At 48.7% G+C, this 25161-nt stretch overlaps 1 protein-coding gene across 6 annotated transcripts in view; it reads left to right on the top strand.

Moving 5' to 3' along the window:
- Positions 1–15084, top strand: part of BOK (BCL2 family apoptosis regulator BOK) — a 32302-nt gene extending 17218 nt beyond the window's left edge. For 5 of the 6 annotated variants that reach the window (XM_086754840.1, XM_086754839.1, XM_086754842.1 and 2 more), the window contains 3 exons: positions 144–272; positions 7443–7606; positions 12229–15084. In XM_086754840.1, the coding sequence (XP_086610966.1) occupies positions 144–272; positions 7443–7606; positions 12229–12354 (419 nt within the window). In that variant the 3' untranslated portion in view covers positions 12355–15084. The remainder of the gene's footprint in view (positions 1–143; positions 273–7442; positions 7607–12228) is intronic. The other variant, XM_086754844.1, reaches the window with a different exon arrangement.
- Positions 15085–25161: the final 10077 nt, after the last annotated feature.

Genomic DNA, 25161 nt, shown 5'->3' with positions numbered 1-25161 from the left:
CTGCTGCCTGTTTAAAATAAGGTGGAGCTGGGGTTAAGTCTCTTTGGCTGGAGGGATACATGGGGTGGCCCCAGATGTAATTCCTACACAGCGAAAGCAGGAGTTGATGTTCTGCATGCTGACTCCTGACTGTTTGTTTCCAGGGGATGAGCTGGAATACATTCGCCCCAACGTCTACCGGAATATCGCCCGCCAATTGAACATCTCACTGCACTCGGAGACGGTGGTGACGGATGCCTTCCTGGCAGTAGCTGCACAGATTTTCACTGCAGGTACTGTGCCCTGACAGATATGCAGACAGGGCTGGGCAGAAAGGAACAGGATGGAGCCACCTCTCTCAGAGAAGGCATGTTTCTGGAATGGCCTGCAAGGTGGGGCATGGTTTCTGAAAGGGCTGTGGGCGGTTTGGCAGTGTGCCCTGCTTTAATGATGTAATGAGAGCTCCTCTATGCTCTGTTGTTCTGGCAGGGAAATGCCCTGTTTTATTATATCCTCCTGGCAGGTTCTCTCTCATTCTAGAAGGCATCTCCTGCCCTTCCTCATTAGGAGGTGGTGTTACCTCATTGCACGGGGAGGTCACTCATTCCAAGCTCCTTTGCTCACCGTTGGCAACTGGAGGAGATTCATTACATGGGAGTCTCCCTTGTTCCATGTTCCATGCTGACGATGCTGGGAGCCAGAACCAACTCATCACAAGGGAGTTCCTCTCTTTCTGGCTTCCTTTCCCCCAGCAATAGCCAGAGCTGCAGTGGAGCCTGCTGCTTCCAGTTGCTGCTTCTCCTTTCTCAAACTCAGAGTGACAGGAGCCTGGGCCCTCGAGGCTAGCTCTTCCAGACAAGCAGGTGCTTTGAGCTTTCTCGCAGCTTAGATGTGAGCCAAGGTACACTCTGTGCTGTGTTCCTGCAAGGGAACCTCAGCCTCCCTGAAAACAGTCCTTGCCTGTGACTGGGAATGCAGTCTGTGGGAATCAAGGGAAGAGAAACATTTTAGAGACGTACGTCAGGCAAGTCCTGACACGGTCGCAGGTTTTCTGCAATGTCTCGTTGTGTTGTCCATGGAAGGGACAGCAGATGTTAGAGACTGGAAACAAAAACAAACAAAGATAAAAACCAAAGACTTGCTGACAGCATAGTAGCGTGAAAACACTGGATCCAGTGGCGTTTACATGGGAAGTGTCACAGGAAGCAGTGGTTCTTGTTACTTTGGGAGTAGTTGGTACAGGATAGCAGTCCAGGTTTCTGTTGTACTTTGAAATAAGCTTCCTCACTCAAACCCTTTTTATTTTCACAATCAGCTGTGCATTCTTATGTGTATGAACTGCATGGGAACCACTGACAGCCTAGAGAAGCCCTGTGCTGGCATCCTGGACTTCAGATCTGGAGTGTGTTGTGGTGGAGAGCACAGGTCCTCTCCAGAATCACAACAGATGACAAAATAGATCTGAGAGGAACTGCAAAAGCAAGGCTCCTGGCAGGTCTAGTAGGGCAGATTTACTCCCCAGATCAGGGAAACTGAAGTTGTGCCAGAAGAAATGGATGGAATTGGATTTTGTAGCTACTACTGCAGCCTTCGGCATGCTTTCAGAGCATGCCTGGAATGCAGATTGCCTTTGCACTGGGCTGGCTTCAGAGGCCATATGGGCTCAGAAAGCAAGAGCTGGGCAAGTATGGCAGGAATGTCTGAGCGTGGCTGCGTTTAAAGTGCAGGTTCCCTGTTTTGTTAGTTAGTGCTGAGCTTTACTTGTGTACAGGAAAGTGAAGGTCAAGTTTGCAGGCTCAGGTCTTTGCACTGCAGGTAAGCAGGTTAGCTTCTTAGATGACTATAGCTGACTACATCAGAACTGGCCCACCTCCAAAGCTGAAGTGACACAGGGAATTAAGCCAGAAAGGTGGATGGCTGCAGGTGGAGCAAACTCTGTGTGCTGCTGTGATGCTGGGGAGAAAGCCCTGTAGGCTTCTGGGAGACCTGCTCTCACGAACCTATATTGGCAGATTCCGTGAGAGCTGCATTTTTTTGTATTTTTCAACTTCTCAGCTCAGGAGTCAAGTGAAGTGTGGATGGTTTGAAATGTTTTTGTTGAAAGTAAAGCTAGAAATTGTAACTCCTGGTTCTAAACGTGAGGTTTTCAGGGTAGTAAGAATGGGATCTGGACTCAGCCCTTTGAGGCTGGCAGTGCTAGAGACTTTGGAAACATGGTAGAAGCCCAGACTCAAACTCTGTTGCTAGTGCTGCCCCTGGTCTGGGAACACCACGCTGCATAAATGTCTGTCGGTTGGTTGGTGCACAGGGGGTGGATTCAGACCTCCCAGTGCTCTGTACGCTCTGTTTTTTCTTCTTTCTAATCTCTGCCTCAGAAAAACTAACAGGATAACCTGTGAGTGCGAAGCTGGGGTTGTGTATTCAGTTGCTTTTATCAATTTGTTATTGTAATTTCTCTTGCTACAAGGCTACTGAGTGGCAGAGGGGGAGGAGTTTGGTGATTTTTAACATTCTTGGATCCCAACTACAGTCTCAAGACTCAGCATTTAATGCTAAATCCAGCAAATCAGAGTTGGCTGTGGCAGCCAGACATTCATTCCTAATTTTTTTCATAGTTCAGACGAAAGAGGCTCTTATTGAGCAAAGCAAACCAGAGATTCAAATACAGTCTGAATTTTCATGCCAGTTATCAACAGCTGAAGCACCTCAGCCTGTTTTTCACTGTCCAGTTTATTGAGAAAACAGCTACAGTCTGACACTGCAGTGCCTAGACACTCTGGGGAGCCCCATTAGTGACTCACAATGCCTTTTCAGCAAGGGAGTGGGGGATTTTGACCCTATCTTGCTGGAGAGGTTTTCTCCATAATCATTTACATGGCCTTCTTCCACACTCTGGTCTGGTTTTGAGTCTTCATGCTGTGGCTCTGGCTGTGCTCACCTCCTGTCCACACTGTCTACAAGGCTTGACTAAGCACCAACCCTGGATGGACCTCTGGAGAAGGCAAGATTGAGGACATCAGGCATCCTTGTTGGTCCCACTGCCTGGGTACATTGTGCCATATTGGACTTTAGAGCATTCCAGTTACCTCAAGTTTGGCTTTTCTCTGGTGTAGCAAGGACAGCTTGAATCCCAATCACAGCAAGATTAACAGCTGAGAATATAGGCAGAAAGTGAGCAGGTCACAGAGCACAGTAAGGCTCAAGGTGTGTTTTGCTTCCCTGTTTCCATATAACTGTTAGTCACTCGGGGCGAGGAGAGCCCATCTGTGTGAAGATTGGTGCTGCAAAGCCTGCTTTGGATGTTGAAGGATCTGGAGCAGCATCACATCACCTCTGTGACACTACCTCTGGTTCTGGTGTGTGGTCCAAAGCTGCTCTGCAGCCAGCAGGAGACTTTCCACTGACTTTAACAGGCTTTGGATTGGGGCCTGGCTGAGCTGGCATTTACATTAGCTGTTTAAATAAATCCCAGAAGGAAGGGGTCACTTGGTGGAAAAACAGAAGTAGAAAAGGGGAGATATGTTTTCCTTTCCTAAAGGAAGCAGTTTCCTCTGGTTGGTGAGAGCTGCTAGGCAGGAGGGCTCTCTAGAAGCTTTCATCCTGATTTTGTATGGGTTTGGGTGCTCGTTGAGTTTTAATCAAGAGTGCTTGGGCTGAAGTGAACCCTGTACAACAGGGATGTAGGGTTAATGGGTTCTCAGGAGAAAATGCTTTCCCCTGCAGGAGCAAATGCTGTTAGAAATGCATCCCACTGCTTCCTCATCACTTAGGCCTTATGAGTTGAGCTTCCTGCCTTGTGCTCATCCTTCTTGGCTTCTTTCTCTCCAGCAGAGGAAAGTGTATTATGTCTGGCTGTATTCTCCCAGCTGTTGAAATGTAGCATTTGATCGTGTTTCTTTTAGGTCTGATTTGCACATTAGGCTTTGATGCTGAATGGAGCAGAGGGAAGTTTATTTGAGTAACCTTGGGTAGTGTGCTCTGCGACTGCACAGTCGTGTCTCGTGGCTTCTTTAGCTCTCTCCTGGGGCTGGCAAGCTGATATGCAGCGGGAACACTTTCAAGAGAAGTCCTCTCCCGCTAATTCATTTTCCCCTGAGCTTGCCAGTGTTTACATACCTTCAGCTCCGTGACTGGCCTTGAGTCTGCAACTTATATATTTTATTTTTTTTAAATGCCCTCTAAGCAGCTTTTCGCTTTTTCCATGTCCTTTTGTTCCATCTCTGTGAGCAGAAGTTTCAGAACTCTCTCTATTCTGATCACTCCTTTCTGGATCAGTTTTCCGTTCCCTCTTGTCGTTAGCTCCTGTGCATGCTAGTCCGCACAGTGGGAAGCTGGGACTGGATTGTCTCGCTTAGTGATGAGTGCCCGTTTCAGCCAGTGTGGATGGCAGCCAGGCCTTTTGAGGAATTGGCAAGACAATCTGTCTTCTCTGCTCATGTGCACTGGCCAGATGCAATTTCAGCTTATGCCAAAGGAAGCGTCAAGGTAACGTCACCCTGGCCTGGACATCGCGGGGGGCAGAGGCACTGCCCTCTTCATAGATTGTGTTCCTCTGCTCCTGCCAAGGGAGTCCTTGAGAGAGAAAAGCTAATGGAGCTGGTGTCCTGGAAGAGTGTAGATAGGGGCTGCTGTGGCCTGTTCCCCTGCCCTGCCTGGAGCTGGGCAGCTGCTGGAGCCCTCCTGGGGCAGAGGGACCAGCCACCTGCATGGCCTAGCTTTGATCTGGAGCAGCTGTTAGAGGTGTCTGCTCTTCCCTTGCTTCAAGACTCCTCTACAACATCTTGTGCAAACCAGAGCATAAGCTGTTCCCTGCAGTCTCAGGTAAGAAGCTGTCTCCACCTTCTGCCTCCAGCAGTGGCAACAGGAGTTTCTATGCAGACAAATTGGGAGGGGATTTCCTCCTCTTCCACCCCTGGGGCCCAGCTCTGCCGGTAACAGGAAAAGCAGCCTGAAAGATTGGTTTGACCCTTATAGGCATGCTCTGTAAAGAGGAGGAGAATGGGAAGTGACCACTGAGTCCTTCACATCCATCACCATGATAAACATTGGCCAACAACTTGCCCTCTTTCTGCTGTGAAAGGGAGAGGGGCTCTGTCTGTGCGCTGGGGACTTGCTTCAGATACTTAAGAAAGAGTGCTGTCAGTAAAAGCTTGGGAATAAGCCAGTGAACTCTTCCCTGGAATTTTGGGTAACTCTGGTTCATGTAACTCAAGATGCAAAGAGCTGCATTTCTGCAGGGACGGAGAGCTGTAAAAACTGACTTGCAGTGAAGCTGAACATAAGCCAGCTGAGGCTCTGGCCTGGGAGATTGTGGTCAGCAAGAGGTAAACCCTTAAAGCCTCTTCCTTTGGGTGGAGTGGCATTGACGTGCAACAGGACAACCTCTTTCTTGCCAGAAGAAGCCCTCTGTCTACTATTTTCTCATGTGGTTTCATAGCCTCTTCCTGGCTGCTTCTGCTGGCTGTCATGGTGACATGCAATGTGAGAAAGACAGATAAACAGTGTGAACACCACAGTGAACTTCCTGAGTGACAGCTCTGGGGAAGGGACACCGCAAAGCCTACTCAGAAAATGAAATCAGAATAAGAATAACAGCCTATTTAGCTATATTGATAACTTCTTCTGATCTTGGAGATAGTGCTGGTGAAGGACAGTATCACAGGAGACTCTGAGCTACTGCTGTTACTAAAGAGCCTCACAACAGGATCATCTGTAGATTTTGATCTTGCATCAGTCATGAGTGAAAAATGGCTTTTTCTAGAACACTAAATGGATTTTTTTCTCTCTAATAAGCCATTCCTGTGGCTGACATTTGAACGGTGTCTCTAAAGCTTAGTGCTTTTTTAATTAAAAAAAACCAAAACAATTCCTCAGAGTGTTACTGTGAGTGTCCCTTTTGAGGCACTAAGTGGGAGGGTTGTGGAAGTGCTCTGAAACCTGTGTGTATTGTAAAGGAATGTGGAAAGCTCTGCTGTGATGTGAACAGGTGTGAGGAGCCTGGAGCTCCATCCCAAAGAGATGGATCAGAGTGCCTGGGGATCTGGGACTGCAATGAAGGAAAGAGGGAGACTCTTCACTTCATTTAAATTGTATTCAGGACTTTGCTTTCTTAGCTAGATAGACTTAGATAGACTGCTGAGCACATCCAGTTTTCTGACAGTGTGTTTAACCCCTTCTGGTCCTTAGATCTTGTGACTCAACTAACCTTTCCTTCCTCTCACCTGTTATCTTTCTTGTTGGAACCAAGCAAGAACAAGTTTGTGTGTTTTTAAATACAGAAGCTTCACCTGGCTCCTGGCTACGACTGGGAGGGCCCTTGGACAGACTGCACAGAGACCTAACACTGTAAAATACTTCACAGTATGCTTTTCAGACACTGCTATTCCAGATAATAAAATAAGGAGGAGAATTAAACTTCATAGCAGATCCAAAGGAAATCCACATGCGACTGTGCTGTGGTAGTTCTTCTACAGGGTGCAGGATGGTTGCATTTCCAGGTCACTGGTCCTGATAGAAGCCTGGTGAGGGGCTGCTGGCTGCAGTGTTTAAGCATGGAGGATTTGTGCCCAGTGATGTTGGCAAAGTGTGAGGGAGACCCAGGGAGGCTGGCTGGTACCCAGAACTGGGCTTGAGTCCTTATCACTAGCACTAACAGGAAGATGACTGTTGCTGGGACAACTTCCATGGAGCATTCGCTGCTGGCAGGCCAGCCTAGCAGGAAGGCTGTTTTCTGGGAGATAAGATAACTGACTGACACTCCATCCCTGCGCTGCCTTCAGTGGGGTAAGATATGCAATATTAAGTATTGTAGGCAGAGTGGCCAAATTCTTGAAGCTACCTCATTTGCAGGTGGAGATTGACGTGTATTCCTTACATCAAGGAGGACACCAACCCTCTTGGCCCTGTAGCTTTGCCTCCGCTTTTTGCTCTTGTGTCACGGTAGAAGTGACTGAAGATGCTTATCTCGTGTGTCACGTTGGAACAGTCACCTCTGATCTAGAAAAAAAATAGGAATGCTTTGTCTAAAGGTGTTTAAGAGTTGTACTGGTGGAAAAAAAAAAACAGGTTGCTCAAACTCTTTGAATTTAATCACCTCCTGTGCAGGATGTGCATGTGAGAGTTAGTGGCAATATAAACCATGGTGGTGCACATCTTCCCTATTCTGATGATGCTGGGGGGCTGCTTTCTTCAAAGCTGTGCACCTCGTGCTGAGAGGGGGTCAAACCATGCCCAGATCAGATCATTTAATTCTGCTTCTCCAAGAGGAGAGTTTTCCCCAATCCTGGTCCCCTAGTGTTTCTTTTCCCCATGGTGGAGAGCATGCAGAACTGTGGCTGCACCTGAACTCAGCTGCACGCATGCAGTGCGGGCACATGTAACGAAGGAGAGCTGTTTCCTTTGATTGTTCAAAACTGCACCATGTGTGCCTGTGTAAATCTGAAGGAGCTTTCTTCTTTTCACAGGCATAACATGGGGCAAGGTGGTGTCTCTCTACGCTGTGGCAGCTGGGCTGGCAGTGGACTGCGTGCGGCACGCGCAGCCAGCCATGGTTCACACCATCGTAGACTGCCTGGGAGAGTTTGTCCGCAAGACCCTGGTGACATGGCTGAAAAGGAGAGGAGGCTGGGTAAGAGATGTTGTCTGATCAAGCTTGCTTCCACATGTGCAGACCAGAAAGTACCCCAGTCAATGAAAGTGACAGTGCCCCCACTGCAGCTTTATGCAGAAAAGCATTGAATGAGATTCTTTTCCACAGCCCTGTGGCCATCGCTGTCCTACTTAGACCTGTGCTGAACTCCATATAGCTGTCACTCCCTCGTGGTCTCCTCCTCTACTACATCAGCTATTCTGGTCCTCAGCTTCCTGCGTAGCTGTGCCAGACTAAGTCAATCCTGACCCACCAGTGCCTCTTCTGTTCCTCCCCTGAACATCTCTGGAGCCACCAGTGAGTCATAGTGAGAGACTGTACATAGGGGTCATTCCCTTGGGCAGCTGTTCTCTAGAAACGGAATAAATGAGGCCTGCCAACTTATTTCCCTTTTCATCTGCCCCACGGTTTCCCCCTGTCAAAGCTTAGCATATTAACATGACTTGCCACCGTAAGGAATTTTAGAGGGTTATTAAAACCTGGTAGTTTGTGCCGTTCCCTGACCTGACCCTGACAGTACTCCCTTAGTAACTTCTGAGGTAGCTCAAATTGTAGCGCACTTGTGCTTTGAAGTGCACTGATAATGCCCATTGATAGTGGGAGGACTTGTGGCTCTGTCTTTTGCCTGCTCTGAGACTGTGCGTAAGGCACGGTGCTGCTCCAAATCATGTGGCTTTCAGCATCTGATTTCTTTGATTCTCTCTGTACCCAATGGGAAATACAATGCTCCTGTGGAGGATGGTTCAGAGTAAGAGCTTTACTTTGTCTTCTTCCAAACTGAGCCTTGCTCCTCTGTGCTGAGACTTCATAAGTGTACCTGTAGCTGACTCAGTCACCTAGTCTCTCCAGGAGTGAAGACACTTTTTAAATGGAGGGCAACTGAAAAAGTAGTGTTGTTCTGATTTTGGATCCCTTGCGCATACTAAATGTCACTACCACCTTAAATCATTCCTGCCCTCTCTAAAACTGTGTGACCTTGAGGCCAGCTGGGTCAGGGAACTGTTGGGTTGGGCTGAAAAGGAACCTTTGATTTGAATGCCCTGATCTGTTTCATTTTGCCTCTGCACAAATAATTGTGCCGAGGTAGGTGAAGAGGATATCCTGGGAAAGCAACTGATTACGTAGCACTGTCCCTGCCTGTGAAATCCTGCCTCGCTATCATTTGGGCTTACTTTAACTGAGCACTTGGTTGAAATGTATTCTCTGAAACAGAGAATTTTGGAAAAAATGCAGTTTCATTAAAATGTTGCATAGGAATGTGTCTCCTCCTAGTCTCCAACTATTTTTTTATTTGTTTTGGTAACACATGCATGTTCTGATAAGTTAGCATCTTATTTTAATTTTTGTGTTACATTATTAGAGTTCAAAACAGAGTGTTTTGATAGTTCTGAATGGATATTTTTGGAAAGTTTGTTGCATAGCAAACAAAACCCATCCTCAGACCAGAAGTGGTTCTTTGCAGCTGAGGAGATATGCCCTGGCCACCCCTAGCTCCTTCTTCTGGTCACCCCTCTTTGCATGGCCAGTGCGTTTCTATTGGAGTTGCTGAACCTGCGCTGCTTGCTCTTGGGATCTGGCCCCAAGAAAGGGAAGCCAATCTCACTGCCTCCGATCAAACAGAACAATTGTAAAAGCTGCTGGGTTGTGCTGATTACAGCCTGTCTCCAGTATCCTTATCAGCAATTTTGGGCTGCAAGAAGGAGGTGTTTTCCCTCTAGAAATGAGTTGTTCCTTCAGTCTGGGCAAAAGCTGCTAATCCTCTTGCCATCCTGTGCTATGCTTCCCTGAATGTGTTCTTCCTCTTAATCTAGGCACTGCAGCGAGAAATTTCCCAGCCTTGTTCACAAATGAGCCAGATGAAACAACTCTGTAGTGGGGACCCTTTCATCTGCTGCCTGACCTAGCTGGTTGTGAGTTAGTCTTGGCACGGAGTCCTTGTTTCCCCTGTGCACATGGCCCCGTCTCTTATGCATCGGCTCAGGCTGAGGCTGCCAACGGGAACCACCATGCTCAAGCTGTTTCAGAAAAGCCACCATGGAGACCTTGGAAAGGCATCTGGAAGTCTCCGCTCAGTAGGTGCTTCCATAGAGTGGAGAAAGCCGCTACCCCTCAAAGCCCAACCCTAAAGAAACCTCTTAGGAGAAACAAGAAATGTTTAACCCTTTGAGGCATCATCTCTCCCTGGGGAGAGTTTGCAGCCTCACTAGTGGCTTTACAGTAGAATAGAAAGATTTTTTTAATTTTTAGCAGCCATTACATACTTTTGCTACAAAGAAGAGCATGCAAGTTGAACTTGTTTGAGTAATTAACAGCTGAAGTTCAAACTGCCATTGCAACAGCTTATCAGTGCTTGAGACCCAAAGACCTGTTTTATTAACTAGCTTTGAAATTTTCAATTCCAGCACCTTATCAGGTATGCTTTATTTGGATAACAATAGCTAAGGCAGTTGTTAAACAACTGACCCATTTTGTTTATCTAAGCAAGCACCATACAGATTTGTAAGTGCTCCTGAGTGCAGCCGCTCTGATGAGCGGCAGTGATGTCATTGCCTTTGGTAGGGCCTATGCCCTACCACAGCTTTAAGGAGCTGACACTCTCATCTGGAAGTTAACCCTCTGCAGCTGTAACCAACCAGGTGTGCATATTTGGGCCTTGTACTTGTTCACAGGAGGCTCTTAGAGCCCTTCAGAGCTTGGGTTTCTTATTGATCAGCTACCCTAACATCTGAATACACGTTCAGACAGGTACCTGCACGTCAGGACTTCCCTTGACTGAAGAGACAGTTTGACACAAATGTGTTTTAAATATCACACCATGCTGGTCCTTAAAATTGGACAGGCTGAATCAGTTCAGACTTTTTAAAAAGGCAAATAGATTGAGTTTGCTAAGCCATCGCTGAAAGCATTTAGGCAGACCCATTGTCATTTCCTCCGCAGTACAGGTAAAGTACCTATAACCCCCGGTACATTGCCACATCTGTTATGTGCTGCCTCGTGGCTGCTTGCTGGGTTTGCTTGTGCTTTTGTAGCTGTAGGCAGCAGCATTTCCACACTTCGGTGTTCAGCCTCGGGAGTACCCCGTGCACTGATTCAGCTTCCTCCTCTCATCCTGTTTCTTCCTGTCCTTGAGTGCTTGTATTCATTTCTCCTGCAGTCTCTACTTGTCAGTTATTCGTGGGCTCAGTGTCTCCTAATGCTCCCTAGAGAACAGCAGGGCGGGGTGATTCAGCGTGCCAGACTTCCTTGTGAGGGAGGAACTGCTGAAACTGCGTGAGAGGCTGTTGAGGTTGCTGTCAACAGACCTTTGGTCTGTAGATGATGGTGGAGTCAGTCAGTGCAGCTCTACTCACTAACTGGGCACAAGGATTTGTCCCTTCAGTTCCCCTTTCATTTTCTTCTAGTTATTACCAAGGTTGGCCAGGCGAGGCTTACCCATATCTTGAACACAGAGGGAAATACTGGAAAAGATTATTGGAGGATTCAGCAGCTCTCCTGCCCCTTTTTATGGGAGGAACACCTCAGGTTGGAGAGTCTGACTTCCCTCTGCTTTGTCAATGAGTGACTTCTGTCAGAAGGCAAACTTGCAGGACTGCTGAGTTAAGCTTGTAAAGAGGAAGCTTTTGGGGTTGATCAGTATTTGCCCTCCTTGTGACCTGATTCTTGTCACATTTGCCGCCCAAAAGCTGTTTCTGAAAACCACATCAAGTTCGTTTGCAAACGATGCTCCGTCTGTTACGGAACTACAGCCCCTATCTCCTTGTGCTAGGCTGAAGCTTAACCACAAACTCAATTACATTGCTGGCAGAACTTTAATTTGTTTCCCCCAGCAGGAGATGCAGTTTTCTATCTACCTGTTTGCTTTACCCTCCGGATATTTTCCACTTTCTCCTCTCAGTGCCAGCTGAGATCCTGCCTTTGCGGATTTGCTGGATTGTTGTTATTTTTCATTAATTGCAGGCCAGCTTGTATTCTTGTTGATACTTGAAACCAACTGCCCAAGCGATCTTTACATGAGGCCCATGCGTCTGGGAGGCATCTCTGCCAGCATACGTATTCCCACAAACAAAGCTTGCGTTGCTTTAGATTTAAATTGGGGATTGGCTTGCTTGGATGAGTTCCAAATAAAACATTAAGGCAAGAGAAAAAGTGCAAGCAACTGGAGCTGATGTTAAACAGGACAACCTCTGGGAAGCATCTTGCTTTACCGAAAAGGATGAAAATGCTGATATTGCCAAGGCTTCCTAGCTCTTTTGAAAAGGGGAAAACAGTTTCTTTTATTTAGCTATTCAAAATGGAAAATGCTTGACAGTCTTCCTGTAGTCTTTCTTTCCCCAGGGGTGGCTGAAAAGGGGGATACTTTGCTTTGTTGATGCAGAATGAAAAAAAAAAAGTGTATTTTGCAGAGCTCTTGAGCCTGATTTAATAACTTGTAGTGTGTGGAAGTGTCAGAGCAAACGTTTATGGCTGTTTACAGTGTGCCAAAGTGGGACTGCGGCAGTGGTGGCACGGTGCTGTGTGTTGTGGGGCTGGGAGAGTCCCCAGTGGTGGCAGATGTGGTTCTGGGCATCTCTCTCTGATGATCTGTGTTCCCTTCTCCTTAGGCAGACATCACAAAATGCGTGGTGAATACTGACCCCAGCCTTCGCTCCCACTGGCTCGTGGCCGCTGTCTGCAGCTTTGGTCACTTCCTCAAGGCTATCTTCTTCGTCCTGCTGCCTGAGAGATGAATCCGAGTCGCCAACTGCAGTCCCCCTACCCCATCTCCTCCCCCCTTCAGAAGCAGTGGTGATGGCAATCTCTGAAGAGGAAGAAGAGAAGAACTGGGACAAACAAAAGGCTTGTTCTCCTCTCCCTTCGGCTGGGAGCAAATGATCAACCACAGTCTCCTTTTTGCAGCCACAGGAGACTCTCTCACCATTGATCTTTTCAAGAGTCTTGTTTCCTTGGGTGACTTGTGTGTGTGGCCTGGACATTGCCGGTCCCTCGGCACGCTGATCGCAGCTGTGTGCAGTGTGGACTGTCAGACAGTTTCTTACGGTTGTGCTGTGTGCTTATGCTAGTGCCAGGCAAAGGGGAGGAGGAAGGGGATATTATTTGAAATGGGATAGAAAATAAGAGAGCGAGAGAGTCTCTCCTTCGCTCCATGTGAGTCCCTTTTCAGTCCTCAGACTCGCCTTGCATTGGTTCTTGTTGTTACGTTTGTGCTTAAACTCCCTCTCCTCCTTTATATGTGACTCTGACTTGGTGGGCTCTGCCCGCAGCACAGCGCGGTGGAGGGGTTAATGCAGCTGTGAGTTTCTAACGTGATAAAAACAAACATACTGCCCACCCAACACATCCTGGAAATCGGCCTGAGTGGCTGTGTGAGGGGCAGGAGCAGAGGGCAACTGCATGTGACACAGTTTGCAAGTGTATTTTGTTGACCCCTCTTACTGTGCTCACACGCCGTTTCAAAGAGGAGAGCGAGGGCGAACGCCTTCAAGCAACAACTTGGGCCTGAATTTCATAATGAAGAGAAATGTTTTCTCACTGAGATTTCATCAGAGCTAAGCATGTAAGTAGGAAAGGCTGGAGGGCACGGGCAGGAATTAGAAAGTGAGCTGTCTGACGTTGTGAAGGGGGAAAGCTGTGTCCAAGGTAGCTGATTTATGTTTCTCCTTTAATGTCTTCAGAAGTACAACTCAGTCTTCTTTGTGGCAAACAATAAAAGAAAATAGGTGGTGTGGTGTTTCGCTATTGCAAAGGGTATTGTATTTGTTTCCAGAGTTAAAAATTCCAAAAAAGGCCCGAACAGTGAAGAGACAAGCACTCAGGCCATGCTAAAAATACTTCAACTTTTCCCCTGGTAGAACATGTTAACGTGTTAAAACTACAACTTGCCTAATTCAGCGAGGAATTTAACCCGTGTTGTTACCATGTCAGAAACATGTTCACCGACCGAAGCGGGGCCTCGCTGCCGTTGGCAGGGGAAGGCTGTGGAGCCTCTTCTCTGCCAAAGCCTCGCAGGAGACAGCCGGCTCGGTGCCTTGCTCCCAAGAGCGTGGCGTCACAGAAAAACGCTCTTCTGGGTTAGGAACGTGTGGCATCATAGGAGGTTTTGCTGGTTTGGGTTTTTTTTCCTTATTTCCCTCCCACACCCTGTGTTTAGAGGGGCTTTATCATTTCCATCCAGAAGTTACAAATGGGTTTGAGAATAAAGCACAGCCTTTACTTTTCGGTTATGTCTGTGTGGCAGGTTTCTGCTGGCAGTTAGCGCTGTGCTGCGACCAGCAGAACCACCGGGAGAGGATATGCAGGTGGTCATAGCCTTGCAGGGCCCTGCTTTTGGCTGGGCTGGCCTTCTGCATTTCTGCTGATGCCTTGGCACGCAGGTGCTGGGCTCAGCTTCACTCGCGGCACTACACTGGCAGTGAAGGGCGCGTTAACGGTTCAGTCTACTAGTATTTTTTCAGTAGTAAAGTAATTCTTGTGGAGCGAAACCCTTAAAAGACAACCTTCCCCTGTCTCCAATCCCCCAGCAAAAACTCTCACCAAGGAGAAAGCCTCCTGTTCTGTATCGAAGCTGCGTGCTGCCTTTGACAGTGTCTAGGCAGACTTTGGCTACACTGTTAAAAGTTGCAGGGAAGGTTGTGCTGACAAAGATCCCGGTGTGGATGCAGCTGATGGTGCCCTGAGCTTGGTGCATTTTTATGTGTGTAAACCTTGCACCAGTTCCCCAAATAAAAACAGTTTGCCAAAGGAATATATATTTTTTTTTCTTCCTGACATAATTACATTGGCATTCAGGGTTTTGCTGGCACCTCTCCTGCTTGGCATTTTCTTCCTTAGATTCCTGATAGATCTGCCTGTGGAAACTTAGGCCAGGTATAGCATACATGGTGAACTAAACTAATCACACTGAGCAGCGCAGCAAGGATCCCCTCTGGTCTGCGACAGATGCAGCAAGAGCAGTGTAGTTCATTGCCGGGGGATGCAGATTCATTGTCCTAAAGGAGCTTATGGAAAAGTAGACTTTGGATTTTTGGAAATACCCTGGTTGTGTGCAGACTTTGACTCGGACAGTTGCGCAGCTCGTAAAGTCCAGCTTGCCTTATCGCGCCTGGCGTTTTACGGAGTGTGTGTGAGTTAATGGAGCTGGCGCAGTCGGACACCGGGACTGTGCAGACCTTTCTCCATTTCCATGCTGTTTTGAAATGTAATACTTAAGGCTATGACTGCTTTTTCAGTAAAGGAGTGATATCCAAGGGACTATTAAGGGACATAAAGAGTTAAATGCACCAATTAAGTGGGTTTAACAAAAAGATAATGATAAGCCAAATAAAGCAGCATTGCTGGAAAGGAATGTGTGTGAGTGGGCAGGGGGTTACAGAGGCAGGCACGCAGAGGCTCAGTCTGGAAACTGCTGATAATGTCGAGGTGGTGGAGCTTCCCACAAATACATTTCAGACTTCTCTGGCTTTTGTCTTTCTTCTTGCGTTTGCTGGTCCCTGCAGCATATGAACCGGAGCTGAGCAGTCTGCTGCTTATCTTACACTCAGTGTTAAACCAGGATGGTACTGCTGCTCTTCTCGCTCCTGCGGTAACCGCATCGGCACCAGCCTTGCTACCAAACTAAACAGCAAACGGCATTGCACACACCGCGGAGTGTTTGGGAAGAAACAGTCTTGAGCCTGATTCAACCAAGTATTTATGTTGCATTCAGCTGTAGTTGTAACATTCAGGCATTTCAGAGTACTCACAGAGGTCCTTTACAATCTCAGCGGTTCTGTGCCTCTGTGATTTTTCTTTTCCCTCTTCTCTTTTGGCCAGTCCTACCTGATGGGAGACATCAGGGTTGGTTGGTTGTTTATCACCCCAATAAACATTTTCCTTTTATATGATTGGTGAAGGTCCTTGCAGTGTGTCTAATTTATTTAGCTGCTAAAGAAAACCAAGAATGTAAGTACCAAAGTTAGTACTAGTATGCTTCTTCATATTGAACACCTGTCTGTTGTTCCTCTTCGAGCATCAAGAACTGAAAACCCCCAAACTAGCCATCTAGTGGGGGAAGGTGGGGCTGTTGCTGCAGGGCCGGGTGGAGGTATGGGAGATGCCTCGGGGGTAGCAAAAAGAGGGAGAAAGGGTTGAGGATGGGGAAATGGCATCGTAAGTATTTTAGTGGATGCAGGGTGTTTTGCAGATGAGTGGCCCATGTGTTATTGCAGCGGGGAATGTCAAGGTCAGAGAGTTGAGCTTGAAGGAACCTGAGTTTCAGAACTCTTTTGATCGCAGAAGAACTTGCTCCAGTAAGGATTATCCCACACAACCCCCCCGCGCTGTCTTAATTTTCGGTTTCTTTGTGATAGACCTGCATTCAGTCAATGGAAATACTTGCTTTATCAAAAAGGTAGGGAGCAGAAAAGCCGCCTCAGCTTTGGTATTTCAATGACAAGCGTTTGAGCAGTGCTTATCGTGTCCTAAACTTGACATTGCTTCAACCGCCGCCTTCCTTACACCTCTCCCTTGTCAAACATTGGCAGTAGGTTCACCTTCTTTAAAGCAACTGGAGAAACTGAAGTGGTCTCAGTCTCAGAGCACATGTCGCTTGTGTTCCTGCACTGCTTTTTCTCCTGTAACTGGAAAGACGACAATCGGTGAAGCCCTTAATTTGTCAGACTTGCATCTGTGTTATATACTGAAGTACGGAACAATAGCATCAGGGAGCGACGTTGAGGTTTCCTGGAAAATTGCAATACCAAACTTCCTCATTTTCAAACTTCTTGTCTAGACCCTGAGATAAATGTTCGGCCTATTATTTTTTTTTAGTTCTCCTTTTAACATGCAAGGTCTGCAAGTGGTTTTTTTTTTGTGCACAATTAAACTGAATATGAAGGCGTTTTCAAGTCCCTAACACGGCTTTCTGAAAAGATCAGGCCTCTAAGGCATTCCGATGGCTTTGCCAAGAGCCTTCTTGATGGGGCTCTCATCAACGTGTGTCTCCTCGAATTTCTTTATCGTTGGTGCTTTTTTTAATCTAGTATTTATAATTTTTATGGGCATAAATTTGCAACAGATTAATTATTCTCTTAGGGCAACATGAACGCAATGCATGCTACTAAATTAAAGACAAGAAAACAATAATTTAATGTACTGCTGGCAGAGTCTATAAATTTCTTCTATGCAAGTGGTTTGACAGATGGAGTTTAAATACTGCCTCAGAGAAGCCTGTAACCTCTTTAACTCTAAACATTTTGACCCTCTGGGATTAGGAGCCCCTAGCACAGCTAAACAGAGTGATCCTTGGTTGAACTTTACACCCTCACCCAGGACCTGGAAGTCTCTTGCATGTTCAAGCAGGGTCTGTGGGAAACAGAGTGCTCCTGGGTCAATGACATGACATGCAGTCCATGTCCAGGCAAGGTCAGATGAAAAAAAAGCTTCCCCTCCCACAGAAGGGGAAAGAAGCAAAAAAAAAAAAAAAAAAGAAAGTGTTTGGAAGGAAATTTCCAGCTTCCTTACAAGCGTATTTCGGAGCTTTAGCTCAGAAGAAACTTCATTTATTTTCTCTGCCCGTAGACCGGCAGACAGCACTAGAGCTTGTCTTCTCCATTGCTACAGAAAGACTTGATCCCTACTTACGGCAAATGCTGAACTGTGGAGCTAAGCTCAGAAAAAAAGCACTGAAGAGATCAATCCCCTTGTGTTTAAAATTTCAACTTCCATCCCTGTCTCATGACCTTCACTCATGCTTTCGTTAAGCTCCGTGTTTAAGCAAGATAAGGTGTGTTTTCTGTCTCCAGAATGCCTCTGTCCCCTGCCAGAACATGACTTGTGCCAGGCTTGATCTTGAGTCCCTTCCAGTCAACTGAAGGGCAACTGGTTTGGACTTTGCAGGACTATGGGCGCTACTGAGGACTTTTGTCATGTCCAATCTGATGGGAGCCGAGAGGAGTGGCCCCTTGGCAGGACCAGGCCTGCAATAGGTCTGTCTGTCCTGGAGCACAAGGTAACCCCTCACAGTATCTCACCTGGCTTTCATTAGGCGGCAGCTGGAGTTCCTGCAGCCGCATCCGGTCCCTGCAATGCAGATCCATTCTCCCCATGCTCTGTCACGCTGTCCCAGTAACCTAAAGCCACCCAAAAGCTGAATTTGGAGCCCTCTCAGCATTATGGCGTCGCTCTTTTACTGCTAATGCGGAGGCGTGAGTCAGGGGCTGTGCAGTGGCTGCCACGGGGACAGTTTGTTCCCGTTTTCCACCAGAACTGAGCGTGGATTCTCTGATAATCCAAGAAAGGGATTAAACGAAATTAAAAAGCCTTTTCTTTTGATCTCCTTGGCACTTGAAAAGAAAAAATTCAAATCACCAGTAAGCTGCTAGAACTTTGCTCTCAGTTCCTCAGCCAGGAGATGGCCGTTCTGCCCTTCTTAAGCCTGACAAGCTTCTGCCAGCAAAATTCCCCTGCCTGTGATGTCAGGCTGCCCCTCTTAGTGCTTGAAGTGCAGGCTTGCTGCCGGAGCTCCTGGGCAAAGCTTTCTGACCCCCATGGCCATCTGACCCAGCAGGTTGTTTTTTCTCCCAGAGAAGGCAACCCTTTCCAAAACATCTGGTGCTACGGCGGAGTTGGGTGCCATTTTGAACAGCATCGTACCCACAGTGTGGGCCCCATTGCCTGGCTTATTTTCCCTTGTATTAGGGCTGACAGCACATGTTTATACAGGGTGGAAAAGGAGAGAGCATGACAGGCATTTGAAAGGGAACAAACAACCCCCAAATTGTTGTGCCGTGTTGTGTTCAAAGCCTCTCCTGGCTGCTGAAAGGGTTTGGGTCCAGGCTGTTGGTTCCTGTTGGCACTCGCCGGGCTAATGCATGCTGCGAGCTCGTGATTTGTGGCTAACGGTAGGTAACTTCAAGCTGGAAAAAGATGCTTTGAATGTCTGTGCCCTTGATTTTTATGGCTTAACTGGAGGAGGAGGACAGCACTACTTAAAATACTTAAGCGTTCAATGTAGCATTTTGTCTCTGAGGGAGAGCAATGGATTCAGAAAGCGAAGCCAAGGCTGTATATTATTGCAAGCAATAAACCTACTGGAGTCTGGAACTAGCTAGATCTAAATCATGAGACATCCTTCCCAAACCCTCCAGCACATCAGTGGGAAGACTGGAAAAATTGTACAGCAGCTTTGCTTTAATTTAAGCAACTTAATATATATAAAAAAAAAAAAGTGGACTACCCTGTGTTATGTTGACATTGCATTTGCAGACTTGGGGTTTTCTGTAGGGGTGATGAGTGGCTGGAAGGAGGAAGCTGCGTGGGGTAGCTGAATGGGATGCCTCTGTGTTAAGCACATGAATTTCTGCTACAGTGAGCTGCTGTGAAGTAGGTATGTGTCTGGTGCTGCGAAGGCTGGGTGAGGGGACATAAAAGTCAGGGTAATATCGCTGCTGCAGTCAGCAGGGCCAGCCTGGCCTCTGAGGGGACCGGCTCAGGGCTGGCTGGAGGCTCAAGGAGATGCTCTGTACCAGGTGATGTTTTCAAGGCAGCCTTCAAAATCAGCCAAGCTCTCCGCAAGCTGCCAAGCTGCGCCGGGATAAAGCGTTGCGGTAAGAGCATCTGGCAAGGCTGGGCTTGAGCCTGAGGTTGTGCCTGCAGACAGGTGAGGTTCAGCCCCGGGGCGGGAGGGAAGAGCAATGCCATTCATTGAGAGGGCTTGACGGGTGACAACGTCCCCATCCCTCCACCCGGCCAGGCTGTGGGTCTGTCTGTGCGGCCCAAGGACTCGGGGTGGTGGGAACTTGCCCTCTTAGGTTGGAAAATGTTGAACCTGTGTGGGAGAGCACTCAAGCCTCGCTTCTAACAGTTTCCAAAGTGGAGGGGAGCTGGGCCGGGGTTCACAGGGTTCAGTCCTGAGTTTAGCACGCGTACTAAACCCTCAGAGTTGGCAGAAAGGTTGCCCTGTTGATTTTGGGCTTCAGCTCTAGTTTCAGAACTGGAGTGGGAGGAGAAGTTGCGCACAACCCTCTGGGTGATGGGTAAGGGCACAGCAGCTCCCCATGCGGCTGCTGCGGTGAGAAGGCAGCTTGGCACCCACCTCAGCGCTTTGTCCCTTCGGATCGTCGCCCTGTGTCGTGCCAAGGGGCTGTTTATCTTTGCTGCCTCTGGAGGCAAACACAGCTCCAGGGCTGAGCAGAAACAAAGCCTTGGGGACATCAGGAGCCTGAACTGAAAACATGCGAAGATTAATTTGCAGTTACTGAAATCAGCCTATTTAGGAGTTCATTAAATGTACAGCACTGATGGAAAGGAGAAGGACAAGCTGTAAGGAGAGCGATGTGGTCCAGGAGTGTCCCCTGGATTCACCATGTACTTTCCAAAAACTAGTTATCTTGTGAAGACTGCTTCTTACCAAGAAGCATTTGTTGACTGCGTATATTTATGTCTGCAGACATAAAAAATTCAATCATCCCCTCTTTTGAAGGGAAGAAGAGCAGCTGAGAAAACATTTGCCCTTTTTCAAAGAGCTTTGTTTACGTTGGGATCAGAGCGATTCAGCGTGGAGGCACCGGCCGGGGCTGGAGGCGATGCTGCACTTCCCTTGAAGATGGGGTTGAGGATTATATCAAAAGTGGAATTTAATCCCGCTATCTTTCACTTAAAAGATTTAGCAAAGTGCCTCCAATTTACTTCAACTTCTCCAAGGACAGTGGTGTCCTTAGGCTTTGAAGGAGTGAAACGCTGGGCGGCTTGCCTGGAGGAAGCATGTTGAGAGGTGGGCAGCTGGGGAACAGGAGGAGTCTTCTCGTGCTTTCCGTCTTTTCCCCAGTCTGCCCTGCCTGTGGCCGGCCTCCGGCTCACGTCTTGGCGGGGCTGCGAGGCAGCGCTGAGCATGGGCGTGCGGGGGGCTGCAGGGGTGGCGGCGGAGGAGCAGAACCGCCTGCAAATGCTGCTTTCTGCAGCGTTTCCTGGCTTTTTGGGTGACTGGTGGTGAACTCACTACACAGGAAAAGGCCCGTTAAAAAGAACACAAGATGCACTTACCTTAAACTCTCATGCTGAAGTTATTTAATGGCGCTGTGGTTTCTGCATGGCCCCCCCCGACCCCTTACCACTGGTAGTGCTGAACCGGTCCCATCCCAGGAACAGAAACCAAACAGTGAAGGAACAAAGGAGCAAAGCAGATCATTTAACATCCTACAGCTGACGTTCTACAAAAGACCAGACCCAGTGACGGGATGGAACAGGACAGCACAGCCGGCCTCCCCCTTTGCGGGGTGCAGGGTTCCCCGCTGACCCCTTTTGCAGCAGGAGGCCTTTCCTCATGGGCGCAGTGCCAAGGGTGCCGGCTTCGGGCCAGGAAGGGGCTCCGGGCAGCATGGACGGGCAGCACGGCTGAGCCATTGGCAGATGCCAACAGGGGACAACAGCCTCCAAACACGAGCCAGCTGCTTTCTGTCTCTCCCACCTCCTCTGACTTGAAGTTTAACTTATGGAACGCGACGCCGGCTTTGAACGCTCGGGAAAAAGTTACGAATATCCACTCCAGGCTCCCAGTGCTGGGCTGGGTGGGATGAGACCAAGCAGCCTCTCCCACGACCGGAGGGGTCATTAATGATGTTTTACCTGGCTGACAGCCCCCGAGCCTGGACTTTGCTGGAGCAGGAGAGGCTGAGGGAGCAGAGCAGGGTTTGATGGGCTCCTCTGAAGTGAGCAGGTTTAAGGGTGACACCTTACCTGCCTGCCCCTGCCCAGAAAGCCTGGTGTGGCAAAGAGCAGCAGCCTCTCCTGGGGGGGCTCTGGGCACCTTCTGGTGCTGCTTTCCATGGCTGGTGCTGGGGAAGAGCCTGGTGCCTTGTCCCTGCGGATCCCTCATGCATGCTGCCGTCTCACCACCGTGGCGCTGGGGAAGGCAGCAGCATCCGTGCGCATCGTGGGAGCGGTCGGTCCCCGACCGAGGTGTATGTACACGGCACAGACAAATGGGATCTACAGCCGCCGGCCTCCTGGCCTTACTTTCCACGAGCAGGAGTGTCAACAGTGCACAGAAGACAGAAAAATAGCTCGAAAGAGTAAGAACATTTGAAAACGTGCCTGTTCTCCAGGCACTCCTGGGAGAACATAAACAGTGTGTTTGGGAAAAAAAACCCCACACCTTCCTCTCCTCCTTTAGTAATAGCTCAACCTGCTGAAAACATGTTATTTGACTTAAAAAGTACTCTGGGAACCTAAACACCGCCCTCATCCCTGCGGCTCGGTCTCTCCCAGCCAGTCCTGGAGCCTGCAGGCAGGCGGTTGTCAGCAGTGATGCTGAGTAGACCCACCCACAGCGAGATGGTCCATTTTCTTTCAGAATGTTTGTAATTAAGAGCTCTGGTTCCCTGGTGATATCTGTCCTGTAAAGCATTAAAAATAAAGCCATTAAATAAAGGAGGCACTGTCGCCGCTCTTGAGAAACAAAATAAACCAGCAAAAAAAAATGTGCACCAGAAGGAAGCAGAGTTTGGGCTGCCTTTCCAGGCTGGAGACGCTGCTGCTGCAGATACAAACATTTGTGGATGTGCGTTTGTGAACAGAACTGAAGTCGTGGAGCGGAGATACCACCCTGACGTTATCGGCACCAGCTCAAGCCCTCAGTTAACTCTGGGGTTTGTGCCCTTCGGACAGCAGCCACCCCGCTTTCCCAGCCAATGCAACGCTCGAGAAAGCAAAGCAGAAGCAAGAACAGACTCGTGGCTGCTTTAGATAATTTTGATAATGCCCCTCTAGCTTTTCTTTCTGCTTTTCTCCGCTGCTGCTTGGCCAGTACAACCTCACACCCAACCACTGGTGCTCCAGCTGTGCCCTCCAGCTGTGCCCTCCGGCTGTGGCCTCTGCTCCCCATGTGGATGCTGGCATTAGCGTCGCGGTGGCAGCCGCCTCTCCCAGCTCTGGCCCGGTGACAGACCTCTGCTCGCTGCCAGCAGCCAGGCTGCTGCAAGCCTCCATGCACAGGCACCGTTCTCTTTAGGAAAAGGGAATAAAAACATTTACAATGAGCATCCAGAGGCAGTATGTCTTCGGTAGGTGTGACTCCATGCTGTCCTGAAGAAATGTGTCCAGAACTGTTTGTCTGCATGCTGGTTACTCTTCTTTAGTCTCCCTCAAATTTCCCTGGAAAATCCCTGTGGTGAGGCAGCACGGCCAGTCTGACAGGGAGAAGAGCGGAGCTCTTGGGACCCTCCAGCCATCACCCTTGCTGTTGGATGCCCGGGCAAGCTACAGCCTCTGAAAACACGCAGCTCTTGCTCCAGAGAAGCTCGATATGACTCATCCCAGCGATTAGACGAGCAGGGGAGAGGAATCCTGAGGGCAGATTTACTCCTGCTCTGCAGGGCTATGCAAGCCATAGGGGGGCTGCTCCTCTTGCCTCTCCAGCAGACCCCTCGGCTTGGCGGCTGCGTTCCAAGAGGAGAGAACCCACTGGCGACAAGACCTGGGGCAGCCTTCCCCGAGGAGACGGGCAGCCGGCAGCACCGGCTGAGTCCAGCTGCCTGGAAGGCTCTTAGTGAAGCTCTGTCATGCAGTTCATTTAAAACCAAAAGCACAACCCCAGAGAAACCTTCTGCACAGCAGTTTTGTTCATAAACAAGACACTTCCACTTCGTTTGTAAAGAACCCAAACTCCATAATTAAAAGACATAACTTGTTTTATTGTGTTTGGCCTTGATAGGGCTAGAACGTTTCTCAACCCAGATGATGTGAAGGGAATTTAGGACCCTCAACTCCACATTAGCAGAGCTTTGAGTCTTAGAGAGCTGCTGACCTTACCAGACTGGCTCTGCCACCCCTTCTTTGCCAGAACTTTCTTCAGGCACACAGACGATGCGAGGCAAAGAAATCCCTGCAGTGCCTCAAACCCGGCTGTGCCGTGTCACCCCGAGCTGCTGTTGCACAAGAAGAAGTAACAGGGACCGTCAGCACGGATCAGAGCTGGCAGCAAGATCAGAGCTGCCAGGCCGGACTGGCTGCCACCAGTGGGACGAGCGCCAGGAGCAACATGTGAATGCCCTGGAAAGTCACCCAGCTGCCAAGGCTTGGGAAGGCTCAGGGACCTGTGTGTGGGGAGCGAGCAGAGGGGAAGCACAAGGTAATCCCACTGGTCAACCACGGGAAACTGCAAGAAGAGTCTGAGAATCTCTGAAATTTGGAAAAAAAAATTTTTAAAATTCTGTCAGAGTTTTTCATTAATGGCTGTGATTGCCTTTGAAGGCCAGATCCAAAGTCTAGTAAAAAGATAAACAGAATTTTAAAATCTTTACCAAACAATTTCTACCAGAGCGCCAACTCTGGCCAGCTCACGGGAGCAGTGGGAAGATGCAGAGCTGTATCTGCGCGTGTCCCTCCCAGGAGCAGGGCACGACGAAGGTGATGTGAACGTCACCAACCATCTGCCATCTCAGAGACTCCAGCCTCTATTCGATTGCAGTTCCTGCTACGTACTCAGTATTTTCTCTGGTTTGCAAACTGTTTCTGGGAATACCAACCTATCACTTCAGGAGAGGATACCCTCATCCTGTCTCCCACGAGTAATATTCTGATTTGTTGTGACCAGGGAGCTACTGAGCCAAACGCTCCGGGCAAAGACGCGCAGCCACTCCTGGAAATGCGGAGCTCTGGACACGAGGTTGTTAGTGCCGGAAGGGCATGCTGAACCCGCTGCCGAGATAGAGGGATGGGCCCTTTAGAGCAGCCGGGTAATTTGCTGTATCATGTTGAAAACAGCACTAGAGAACAACGATCACGTGTGTCCTCCCACGGCGCTGCTTTGACTGCTGCACCCGTGGGTCAGGGGGACGCCCGGGGTGCTGCCCGGGCGCTGATGGTGGCCACCTTACTTGTGTCAGCTCTGAGGTGGGCGAATTACACTTCTGATGTGTTGCTTTGCTGGTGCCAGGCTGGATGCATGGAATCAGGTTACAAAAAAATGCTGTGGTGCTGCAAAAAAACCCCAGTGCTTCGCCTGGTCTTGTCTTGGAGGAAATGCTATTTTCTTTAAACACACAATCATCCGTAGCACTTAGAAAATGGATGCAGAATTAAAAGAAACATTTCCATGTCTGGATACACCAGTGCTTTAGGCAACAGGAGAATAATACTTCAAGGTTGGAAGACATAAATGTGCAAAAAATAAGTCCCCCTTTTTGCACAGCTGATGATTGTAGCCAGGCTCAGTTATTTACGTCCAGGCTGGAGATACTCCGTGGGTCCTGAGCCTCTCGAGCAGCTGGCTGAGGAGCTCCCCTGGGCAGCCCAGCCCTTCACTGGCGCTGGGGCTTCACTCTGGCCCAAATCCTCCCTTTTCTCAATGCCTTTTTTTTTCTTTTTTTTTTTTTAGAGGCAAGGCTGGCCTTTTTCATCTGTCGCTTGCTGGAGGCAACAGCAGAACAGATTTCTTTCTTTCTTTCCCCTCAGAAACAAAGGCTTTTGGCTCAAATACTTGACCATCGCCCACCAGCCCTTACGGCTGGGTGTTTGGTCACCCACAGCACAGCTGATAGATGTTGCATATGAGTAAAAAC

Source organism: Chlamydotis macqueenii, chromosome 9 (assembly GCF_036417535.1).
Source record: "Chlamydotis macqueenii isolate bChlMac1 chromosome 9, bChlMac1.mat, whole genome shotgun sequence".
Taxonomy (NCBI): domain Eukaryota; kingdom Metazoa; phylum Chordata; class Aves; order Otidiformes; family Otididae; genus Chlamydotis; species Chlamydotis macqueenii.
This window is presented reverse-complemented; position numbering and strand designations above follow the sequence as displayed.